General features: G+C 36.5%; 1 protein-coding gene across 1 annotated transcript in view; it reads left to right on the forward strand.

Annotated features, from left to right (window-relative positions):
- LOC136045441 (phosphatidylcholine translocator ABCB4-like) overlaps nucleotides 1-12128 on the forward strand; it is a 42750-nt gene that overhangs the window by 12266 nt on the left and 18356 nt on the right. The window contains exons 11-19 of the mRNA XM_065731303.1: nucleotides 448-558; nucleotides 1978-2103; nucleotides 2290-2493; nucleotides 2883-3053; nucleotides 5503-5664; nucleotides 6780-6950; nucleotides 7787-7933; nucleotides 9922-10026; nucleotides 11618-11695. Of these exons, the coding sequence (XP_065587375.1) occupies nucleotides 448-558; nucleotides 1978-2103; nucleotides 2290-2493; nucleotides 2883-3053; nucleotides 5503-5664; nucleotides 6780-6950; nucleotides 7787-7933; nucleotides 9922-10026; nucleotides 11618-11695 (1275 nt within the window). The remainder of the gene's footprint in view (nucleotides 1-447; nucleotides 559-1977; nucleotides 2104-2289; nucleotides 2494-2882; nucleotides 3054-5502; nucleotides 5665-6779; nucleotides 6951-7786; nucleotides 7934-9921; nucleotides 10027-11617; nucleotides 11696-12128) is intronic.

The raw sequence follows: 12128 nt of genomic DNA on the forward strand, positions 1-12128 counted from the left end.
TCATAAATTCAAGTTAGAGAAGAAATTGTTATGATATTCATGCTAACTCAAGTAACTACTTGAGATAATGGTGACAAGAGCACCATGACTACAGATAATTGATGTGAATTACAACCATTAACTTACAAGGCTTCCGGTCCATACTGTGGCTGTCAGGGACTACAGACATTTTGGTACTATCAAACCACAGTGACAGTAGTGCTATTTTACAAGTAATTTGCCAAGTTGCTTGCAGATTCACCAGTGACCTGCACTGGTAACTTCATGAGTCAATCAAGCTGTTATTTTCAGTCTCCTGCTTTACAGTGAGGTTTGCTGTGAATGCCTTTACAAATGGTAACGTTAACTTCAGAGATTTCACAGCCTTGTATCATGCTAAAATGTTATCAGGAATCTAATATGTGTTTTCCTTTCTTTTTCTCTTTTCTTGCCTTGTTATCTACACAGGAACCTCAAATTGACAGTTCGTCCAATGCTGGCTATAAACCAGACCACGTTAAGGGGAATTTGGAGTTCCAAAATGTTTACTTCAGTTATCCTGCTAGGCCGGATATTAAGGTACTATGCATGGAAGCTATACAGATTTCATTTAAGATAACTTCATTGTCTCTTATAAAAGATTTCACATCCACTTTTTATCTTGCATGCTTACACGTAAGTAAATACCATAAAGATATTTTATTCTTCTCGTTTTATTAGAGGGAAGCATTTGGCCCAAAACTGAAATTCATGTTTCTATTTGAAACTTCACACTTTGGACCAGACTTACCTTACTCCCACAGCAAGCTTCCCTGTAAATGTCTCACTATGTAATGTGTTTATTTCCATGCAAAAGCTTTAAAACAAAGACTGAGTTCTAAGATATCTTGAAGGTTTAAACAAAGTTGTCTCTATTCATACTTGCTCATTATCATGTCACTGGAATCTCAAAATTCAAAATATTCTTGACAAAAATTGGAACTTTTCAGAAATTTTAGTATTACTGAAATAGAGGAGTGCTTGCTTTGCCTTATTCATTTGAAATAAGAAGACACACTGGCTCACACTGGCTCCTTCTGGGTTACTCATAATTAAATAATTTGAAGTTTTATGCTAATATGAAAAAAAATCTTTGCTTTTCATTGGCAACTGAAGAAGAAATATCCAAGAAAATATCTCCTTTTGCCTCATTGCACAGAGTTTTAGAGTTCTATCACTATCGAAGTTTTAGAGAAAGCTACAGGTAGAGCTCCCACAGGCTAACAGCAGTGTAGGTGGGAAGGAAAAGTTCTTTCTTTGTGATAGTTGGCATCTTCATCACCTCCCTGAGGCTGAGCAGCGGAGGGAGGAGAAAGTACATCTGCATGGCAAGCAGACCTTCACTTTTATAACTGATGTGAAATGTTGCATTTTGAAGATAGCAACAGAAGGAAAAATATCTTAATAGTGCAGAAAAACAACGTAGTCCACAGTTTCACATGCAATTTTTCCCTTTCCTTGCTAGAGCTCTTCTACAAAATTTCCCAGATTTTTTTTATAATCAGCATTCAAACTCCATGGAATTATCTACTTCACAGATCTTTTACAAAACAATTAAACATCTCCAATGGTATTACTTCTAATATCTTGATAATAGGAAGCTTAAGAATTCTATTGGTGCAGGCTGCTGCCATTTTTAAATGTTGACTGAGCCTGTTCAAACTTAGGCAATCATCACATTACAGCAAATGTTATGACTGCAGACATAAAAGGGCTTTATCAGTACTGCAGTTGCTGATAGAACATCGATGTGCCACAATAAGAGAAAAATTACAAAAAAAAATGTTTAATGACGTATCAGTGGAATAGAGCATGATTCAAAATGAAAAATACAGGGATATCCCTACCCGATTCTGTAAATGAGAAGAATGTTTCACTGGAGTCTTTTAAAGTTTCTGCAAGTTTACACTGATGATTTTACATCTTGTTTTGCTTTTGCAACTTTTCTTACATGCACAGATTCTGAAAGGCTTGAATCTCAAGGTTAACTGTGGCCAGACAGTAGCCCTGGTTGGTGGCAGCGGCTGTGGGAAAAGTACAACTGTTCAGCTCATCCAGAGATTTTATGACCCCAAGGAAGGCACGGTATGACACCTCAAGTGAGCAGACTGCTCTGTGTGTCCCAGTTGCTGGAAGTCAGCTTCTGGTCTTATTGCCCTTGTTCAAATGACATGGTCAAGTTTCCTCTGAAAAAGACAGGCGCTGGGCTGCAGAGAGAGTTCTTGACAAAAAAACTTAGTAAACGGTGCTTGTCTGCTTCCTCTTCTTTAGATTACCATTGATGGGCAGGATCTTAAGAGCCTAAATGTCAGATATCTGCGGGAGATTATTGGCGTGGTGAACCAGGAGCCCGTGCTGTTTGCTACAACTATTGCAGAAAATATCCGTTATGGCCGTGAGGACGTCACCATGGAAGAAATTGAAAGAGCTACCAAGGAAGCCAATGCTTATGATTTCATCATGAAGCTCCCCAAGGTAAGCGAGCCAGCTGTCCTGATGAAACAACTGCCCTTCAACCTACTCGCTTACTGAAGAGTTTCTTAGAAGGTCATCTCCTGAATAGAGGAAGCTGTTCCCAGAGCTGTGAATACGCAGAGCTCTGCAGAGCTTCCTCACAACTTCTGAGAATAATGTTAATTTTAAAGTACTAAATAATGTCTGGATGAGCATTTGAGAAACCACGTGAGTTCTAGGGACACAAACAGGCAGGTATATTTAAGCGGGTGCTTACCGTGCAGCATTTTAGAGGAAAGAGAAGATGCTGCTGGAGCTACTATCACAGATGTGCCTTTTCTGTACACTGCCTTTCTTTGGTGAAAGGACCGTGCCATAGCATTGCGGAAACGTGTGTGGTTGTGTTGCAGAAGTTTGAAACTGTGGTTGGAGAAAGAGGGGCACAGATGAGTGGAGGCCAGAAGCAAAGAATAGCAATTGCCCGTGCTCTGGTTCGCAACCCTAAAATTCTTCTGCTTGATGAGGCAACGTCGGCTTTGGATACTGAGAGTGAATCCGTTGTTCAGGCAGCACTGGACAAGGTCAGTATTGCTTATTTATTTAGAGCTGCAAGAAATAGTGATACCTAAAAGGCCTAAAGTAAACCTAGACTTGCAAATATTCCCTGCTCATTCAAAGATGGGGAAGCAGTTTACAAGTGACCATGGAATTAAGTTAGTTATATTAAGAGCTGGACTGAACTTCTGCAGGCTTTCCCATACAAACTTTAGTCTTTGGAAGAGCTCAGTGCAGACTACAATTCCCAAGCAGGGATCCATATGAGCTGTGTTCTTGTTATAGCAGTGTAATTCAAAACCAGCTTGGCTGTGTTTTCAAGAGTGGCTGCTCTATGTTGGCGGCCGTCTAGACATACCTTTTAAGATACCTAGAGAACTGAAAAAAAATAGCCAATCCTGTATTTCTTGTCTGCTCTACACAACTCTGTGAACTCCACCTGTTCCTCAGGCTGAATCAGGCACACATCATCACTTTTTTTTTTTTTACTCCCTCTATTTCTCATAAATCTCTGCTTATCATCCTCTGGGAAACACAAATTAATAACATTGCATACACATTTCCAGCACTGACCACATTTTCTGTGGACTGTATCTTTAGAAAGCATTTCATCTTCATATGCTCTTTTGCCTCTGTGAATGTGCCTTGCTTTACCCACTCTGCACGGTCATGTCTGTGAGAATCAGAGTCCATGTTCCCATCTACAAACAAATTTAGTCTGTTAATTTCTACTTGAACACCAAACTGCCACTAGCTGCAGTAACTGAGGCTCTGTCCACTAGTCCTAGTTCCTGATAATTCACAAACCATGCCCTATAAAGTGAATCCCAGAGACAGTAAGGCAGAGAACTGCTGATTATGACACATTTGATGGGATCCCAACTGATTGCTGCAATATAAGACTTATACAGCTAGTTTAAACAAGTTGCATAGCCTCTAACTTCTCCAACCTATCTTTAAAATGTCATATGATGAGATGACACTCCCTGTTGATGTGTCTGGCAGAACATACCAGAAAAACTTGCTCAAACTAGACGAGCTCTGAGATTGCTAATGTTAAGCAAGAGGAAGCCAAGATGTTGTGTGCCCAGTATGTAGTTGTCCTCCTGTTACCTACATTTTTTTTCTCTCTCTGTGGTGAACACATACCCCTGTGAAGGGTTTACATCAGATGTAAAGTAGACTACTTTTCCCTACAAGCTTCACTAAGCCTCTGCTGAATTTCCATTTACCGTTTACATGGATGGAGCATTCTGCTTTTAATGATTAAAGTCAATAGCTTGATTTTCTTCTACATTTTGATGTGATTTTACTTTTTTTAATATTGCCTTAGTAATAACAAATCCTCCAGGCTGCCAAGAAAAGGCATATCATTTGTTACAGAATGGTTTAAATGGGTGTAATTTCCAGTTTTTAAATCACATAGCAATATTAAGTAATCTGATTTAGTTTGAAATTCTTTCAAGAATATTCCACCCGTAACAGTTTTCACTTTTATTTCCTAACTATAAAATTCCTACTAAACCACTATCTTGATATTTCAAAGAGCCAAGTAAAGATTTTTAATCTGAATTATTTAAAGATTGGATTAACTCACTGTGTTATTAGATATTAATACCAATTTATCTCAGAGTACACTATCAAAATGTGCTGGAAAAATACCTTGTCATGTCTAACTAGATACTTATGGGATTTATGTTATTATTAATGAATGGTCAAAAAGATGTAAAAATCATGTGGTAATAGAAGTATGATTTTAAGAAAAATGTTAGATTAATATTTCCAACTAAGCAAACATAATTTACAGAATCAGAGAATTGTTTGTGTTGAAAGGGACCTTTAAAGTTCATCTAGTCCAACTCCTCTGTAATGAACAAGGACACCTACAGCTAGACTGGGTTGCCCAGAGCCTGTCCAGCCCGACCTTGAGTGTCTCCAGGGATGGAGTATCTACTACTTCTCTGGGCAACCTGTTCCAAGAGCAATTAAAATTTCTTTGTAAGTGACAAATTTGTAATACCTGTGATATACTCTGAAATACAAATGTTACTAACACACTAAGTATTTGTTTTTTCTTTTTCAGTAAAACTGGATACCTAACCTGGAAGAATATTGAATGAGAAATTAAAAATAAAATAAAATAATTTTAAAAACTTTTGATGTTAATGTTTAGAAGATTAGAGAGTAACAGTCCGGCAGGCAAAACCAGAGTACTTTAATTTATATTTAATAAAGATTTTATATTAAATATGTTTTACAGTATTTTATTTGTTACATTTCTGCTTTAGATTACCTCAGAACTGAAAAGTAGTCTGAAATTCAGTATTTCTCAAATTAAAATTCTGATCTTTATTAGAACACCATTTTCATGGCAAATTCATTTCAGTTACAATATTTTGTTTAGCCTTGATATGAAGTGAGGAAATATTAAACATACCTGACAATACTAATGTGGAGCCATCATTATGTCTGCAGATCAGGAAGGGCCGGACTATACTTGTTATTGCTCATCGTTTGTCAACAGTTCGAAACGCAGATCTTATAGCTGCATTTGAACATGGCATCATCACTGAACAAGGGACTCATGATGAACTGATGGAACAGAAGGGAGTTTACTACAAACTTGTTAATATGCAGGTAGCTTTTTCATTATTTTTTTTCTTAGCTTTCATTATGTTGTGTTGTGCTGCTGAATTGCTCTCAAAAGTGCATCCAACATTGCAGTGTTTTCTCAGTAGAAAAACTCAGGGAAAAAAACCTTTTCTGATGAATACTAAACTTCATAAGAGAAAAAAGAATTGAAGGAAAAATATGCAAGTTCAATTCAAAGCTCTGAAATACAGTAATTATGAACAGAAAATTTTTTAAGAAGTATGATATTAAAAATAGAGTACATGAGAAATTTAAATTGAAGACTGTGGTAACAAAAACAAAGTTCTGGAGCATATAACTCTTCTGATTCCTTTTCCAACTTATAGAATCATGAAATAACTCAGGTTAATGGATCTTGGTATCTTGTCTAGTCCAAATTCTGAACACAGGAAGGAATTTGAGGTCCAGGGTTGTCAGGGCCATGTCCTGTTGGATTTGGAATCCCTCCAAAGGCACTCTCCACACATCACTGATCCAGTGCCTCATTACTCTCATTGTGAAAATACAGACTCTTACACAAGTACTTTTCCAAATCACCAGCATTTTAGTTATTCAGGCTCCTGCAGCTCATTCAGATATGATCTATCTAGAATGTTTCCATTTTCTCTCAAACTGTCTTCTGAACATCTCAGTTTCTATCAGGTCTTAACTTTGGATTAGCTTGTAGTCTTCATGTGTCCTTCATCAAGCTGATGACTCTTCTCTTATTGACTTTGATTCTCTTTTACTTTAAGGCCCTTTCGTATTCTTGTATTTTAAATAGGCTTTCCCACACGTTTCTTCAGCTATACCTAACCTAGCTTTCCTATGTGTTGTCAGAACAGTTTAACATGACAACAAATGAGAAAAAAATCTCTATGGCTAATTTTTTTTTCCTTTTAAGTGTTAGCATAATGAAGTTTTTTTCCACTGAGTATAGAGAGGACTTAATAAAACTTACAAACCAGAAGCAAACACTGAAGATTGCACAGTTCCCACCAAATCTTCCATTTACCTAACAGAAAACTGTTGCTGTTTTTATTTAGAACTGATTATCATTTGAAAGTACAGGATAATATGGCCATAAATGATTTTTAGTGTCATACTGTGTTTCATTTCAGACATCAGAAACTGAAGATCAGTTACAGGAAGAAGAAGGTAATGCACCAAGTGTCTCGGAAGAGGCACTGAGTGGATCAGTACTGACTGGACAGAAAAGACAGTCCACTCGGAAAAGCATAAAAAGGTTCAGAATACAGAATGATGAGCTTGATGTAAAAGCTGTTCAGCTTGTGAGTGTCTCTGTATTCTTACCTGCATATGTTTTCCATAACTAATGGGACAAGAAAGAAACGTGATCCCACTCAACAGGGAGTGACTTTTAATAAAATCTATTGAAAACCACAACCTACACACCTAGTTGGCAGAATCACATAAGAAGAGGGTTTTATGGAAACACCCTTTTCCCCTGAAGCTAAAATCTATTCTACTGTGATACTAAAACAGTTTGATTGAACAATATTATGAAAGAAATTTACTTTAGTGTGGGAATAGCTTAAGTGGCAAGTTAGTTTATTTAGCTGTAGAACAAAACCAGAAACAGGTTATCAGTCTATATAGAGAATAATTATTATTTTTGTCTAAGTATCTTGTCTAAAATGTCTACAGCAGCGAATAAGTTAAAAAAATGAAGATATAGTTACCATTTTGGCTGAAGACCTAAAACTACAAAACATTATGTTCAGCAGTAAGGAGCAATGTATTCAACACTCAATACCATCAAATGGAAAAAGTGGTCTAAATTCCTAGTTTCTTTTTCAGGATAGTCTCACAAAGGGTAGGTGGAGTTTGTAACTAAGCCTTTCTGAGAAAGGCTCAAATCCTTGTTGCTGGAAGAAATGAGAGAACTTACTTATTAATTCATTGATCTTTTCCTTCTTTTTCATGTCATTAGTATTGATTACTGAGTTAACAGAATTTCTGCAATTCATTAATTTTTAAAGATCAAACAGTTCGGGTTTTCCCTAAATAAAATATGGGATAGAGAGCAGATTAAAAGTACCATACATAACCCTCATTTCTCTCTTAAAGTATTATATTTATTCTGATGCAATCTTTTTTGTTCCAGGATAAAAACATACCTCCATCTTCATTTTTTAAAATCATGAAATTGAATAAAACTGAATGGCCTTACTTTGCTATTGGAACTCTATGTGCAATTATCAATGGGGCCTTACAACCCATATTTTCAGTCATGATTTCAGATGTTATAGGGGTAAGTATAAAATAAAGAAGTAAAACTTTATCTGTTGTATCTTTTGTTGTTCATTGTTTTTATAAACCTTGAACTGGTTTAGCACAATCAAATTAAATGCTACATTTTTTTTAGTTTGTCTGTAAAGGTGAGGAGTGGGTGAAAGTCCCTGTTATGGAGAATGCTGAATTTCTGCTCAAAGACTCACTGAATGAAACATCTCTGTCTGTCTTTGAGCAGATCAGTTTTCCAACACTGAGGTGAGGAGAAGTTCTCCCGTGATCTCTCTGAAACTGCTTCAACCTCATTACCTTCAAAGAAGGCGCTCTCATTGGCCCCATTAACATGAGCAGTGCAAGAATGGAAGGTGATCCTAGTGCTCCCTTCCCTACCTGTGCCCACCGTAGCATTTTAGAAGGTACAGTGTGAATAAAAGCAATGCAAAAGCAAAAGGATGAAGTGGATGTAAGATAGACTTTCCATTATAGAAAGAATTTCTGTAAGCCTGAACGTATGCTGTTGGAAAATGAAATCATATTGTCAAACATAGGGCAGTTTATTTGCACTGGTGGGAATTTTTGAACATTTTCTGTACAAACACATTATTCTGTTGGAAATGTATTGATGTTGCTACAAGGCAGGATATTATTATTGATTTAACAGTGCAGGACAAGTGAGTGGAAGAGTACAAGCATTTGTTTCATGTGCAGTTTCACACATGCCATATACCACTCACATTTGATGACCATGTTTAAGTTTTGACTGTTTTCAGATGAGGCTCTCAATCTTGTTTTCTCATATCTTTCACTGTTTCACCACAAAATACCAAAAAAAGGAAAGAAAATGAAAACACAGGAGACATCTGCCTTTACTAGAACGTTTTTATAGCCATTTTAGCTGTAGTGGAATTGGAATGACCTATCTTAGGGTTTTTATTGTACTTGAATGTGAGGTGTTACCATCTGAAGAACTGTTTGAGAAGAGTGTTACACTAGTGTTGTACTTCAGTTTTTAATGCAAATAGTAGCAGGAAACATCCTTGAGAGAAGGGAAGCATGCTATGCAGTTGTGGTGTTCAAGGGCGAGGGATAGACGACCACCTCCAAGTAAAAAGAAAGAAAGAATTAAATTCCTTCTGTCCTAAGTTATTCATTTACTCTTAAAGCTTTTAATAATACTTAAAAGTGTGATAGGGCTTATGACAAATCCATATTGGAAACTTAAAATATTTGGGGTTTTTTTTGCTTTCTATAACACATGGTAAACTGGAGTCACTTTGAGCAAAGAGTATCCTCCAAGAGCTATATAAATGGAGACCTTGAAGATCTCAAATTTTATAAAACTTTTTTTTTTTAATTAACCTGGGGCTATTATCTTTATTGCTCTGAAAACATGGTTAAACCAAAACTGTATGTTCTTACATCACAGACTGAATATTTTACCATATATAAAGGTATAAGGATAGTATGAGCATACTACACCCTTAATATGTATTTTCTCACTGAGTAAATGAAGCACACAGAAGCTGTAATGCAAAACTATTTCTCTGAAGAAAACTGTATTCAAACCTAAAGCTGACAACAGAAATCTGTTTATCTACATAGAAAAAATAATGGTTTTGTAAAATATAGCACAAAACAGACTTCCACTAATTAGTCATTGCATAGTAATCTTCAGTCGCTGAATATAGAAACAGTCTTTTAAAGTCTTAAGACATGCATCAGCTTTTTGCAGGTGTAAATTCCAATAGTAATTTATGGATGTGGGTTTGTTCACTGACAGATGTTACTGATTCCTCTTGTGAAAAATACAAGCAAACATTTCATTCACGAGAACATGTATAATCACTTCACAGCTATGATCTTCAAAGGAAAATGCCTTAGCTCATCAATAAATTGATTTGTTTTTCCTTTAAGTGTACATCAAGAATACAGCATTCACGTGAAAATAACAAGAAATCATCACACACAAATTTAATAAATAATTATTTTCAAAATTTTCTCTTATAGATGTTTGTGGAAGAAGGAAAGGCTGCTATCAGAGAGACAAATAGCACTTATGCATTGCTCTTTTTAGGTTTTGGACTAATTTCATTTGTCACGTTTTTTCTTCAGGTAAGATTTTGATATCATAGTTGCATGATATTTCATATGCTGTATCACAACCGTGTTAAGCTCTCTGTGCCTTAGCATTGAGCAGTACATGAGAAAAATGGTGATGAACTTTCACTACCATGTGTAATCAAAAGGTTGTAAGAGTTTTAAAGCTGTAAGGGTTTTAAATATGCTCTGTGGTATAGCCTGATCTCTACCTCCTCAGTGAAGGAAATATTGGCTGTGAGGCCTACCTTTTGCACAGCCTTTGAAGGAAAATAGACAGTACAGAGAGTACCGGTAATACAGGTAGCAATTTGGCAGCACAGGCCTAGATCAGATGTAGGGCAGCATTTCTGTTTTGAGTAAATGTTTGCTTCATCACCTGCCCCACACTCTGTGCAGCAGCGCTGTAGGCATCTGGGTTGGTTGTGCTGAAGCAGCCCCCTGTGTAGATACATGAACTGCACTCAGCCCCTTCCACTTCTGAGAAAACTTGCACCAAAAGTCTCTGGTTAAAAACCACATAATAAGCTTAGTGTAAGATTTACAGCTCTGTACCAAGAAAGTTAAATATTTCATATTGCCCATCTAGAAGTGCATCCTTCCATTGTACCAGATCAAATCTTTTTTATTGTATTGTCTGAAACAAACTCTAAATTCACATTTGCACACTGTTTTTCTAAGGGTATGTGTGTTTACCAGTGCCTGGAATTATGTGTTGTGGGAAAACTGCCATATTCATAGGTAAATCAAGTCATCTGTTACGTGAATTGATGGATATCTCAATTTACATGCACAAATCCCTTTAACTGTTGCTCAATGACTTGTGTCAACCTTGCCTAAAGATCTGTACAAGTCTGAACACCATCTTTCCACTTTCTTCCCCAGTGCCCTTGAGGCACTTCTCCCTTCAAGCAGAGCTAAACTCAATACTCCTACTTCTCTGGTACACTGGAAAGAGAAAAAAAAAACATGGTGGAGTAGCTGTTATGGTTATTTCTGCCTGTATCCCCTCTCTCAGTTCCATGTGGTCTGATCCTGCATGACCCTAGCCTAGGAGGGACAGATTTGCCAGCACAACTCTTGGCACTCCAAGTTCTGCTGAGGTCAGTGAGTGTCTGTAGGCTCAGAGCTCTCCCTGGATAGTAATCAGTAGCACTACAATTTTTTGACTGTAAGCTCTTAGAAAGCAGCAGAACTCCTTGTATTTGTGCAGTGCTCAAAACAACTGTAGGGTTTTACTGGTTTTGCCACTGAGCCTGTCACCAGCTTCAGTTTCAAATCAGGTGTGAATTCCTGCAATTAAATCATTGTTTACTAGGGTTTGAAATCTGTTATGTGATATATACTTGTTTCTTAAAAAAAAAAAAAACAAACCAAAAAGCGCAACAGATTATATTCTGTAATTGATTCTGTATTCTAATTACATTCTGTACCCTTTTAGGTTCCAAATTTAGCTTTAAAATTCTTTGGTTACTTCAGTTGTAGCTAGAATATCTTTATTTAGTGACATTCTTTTTCATAATGTATGCAGATAGTCAATTTACTGTCTGAGAAAGACAAAAACTGCAATTAGGTAATTTTTTAAAAGAGACTTTCTCTCATGCAGGGTTTCACATTTGGCAAAGCTGGAGAAATCCTTACAATGAGGCTTCGGTCCATGGCATTTAGAGCAATTCTGAGACAGGTAAATGTATATTTACCAGGCATGATATATTTAGCTTTCTAAAGCTTTAGAAAAGCTTGTTTGTTTACATTCCATAACTGGGTATTTAAGTAGACACGCAGAGATCATATCCATAAAGATTTCACAATATTTTTTTTTTAATTCAGTTTAGAAACTGACTGGATTACATCTTCATAACAGGTCCAAGTAGATATTGTTTTAAATTTTTTAATTGATGTGACTAATGAAGGCCATCTTAAAACCAGCGTGAGAAAGTTCAATTTGATGGTAGTGTTTATTTAGTGTATTTAATTAAAAAAAAAATACACTTTGGATTGAGGTCCAGAGAAAGCAGACTGTACTTTAAGAGGCCAAATTTGAAACAGATCTGTCTTCAGACCTGCTACTGGGTAGGATCACTATATAATGCTTCTGAATGCCACAAGACCTGGAT

This window comes from Cyrtonyx montezumae, unplaced genomic scaffold (assembly GCF_038088225.1).
Source record: "Cyrtonyx montezumae isolate F1298 unplaced genomic scaffold, pur_monq_1.0 scaffold_14, whole genome shotgun sequence".
NCBI lineage: Eukaryota > Metazoa > Chordata > Aves > Galliformes > Odontophoridae > Cyrtonyx > Cyrtonyx montezumae.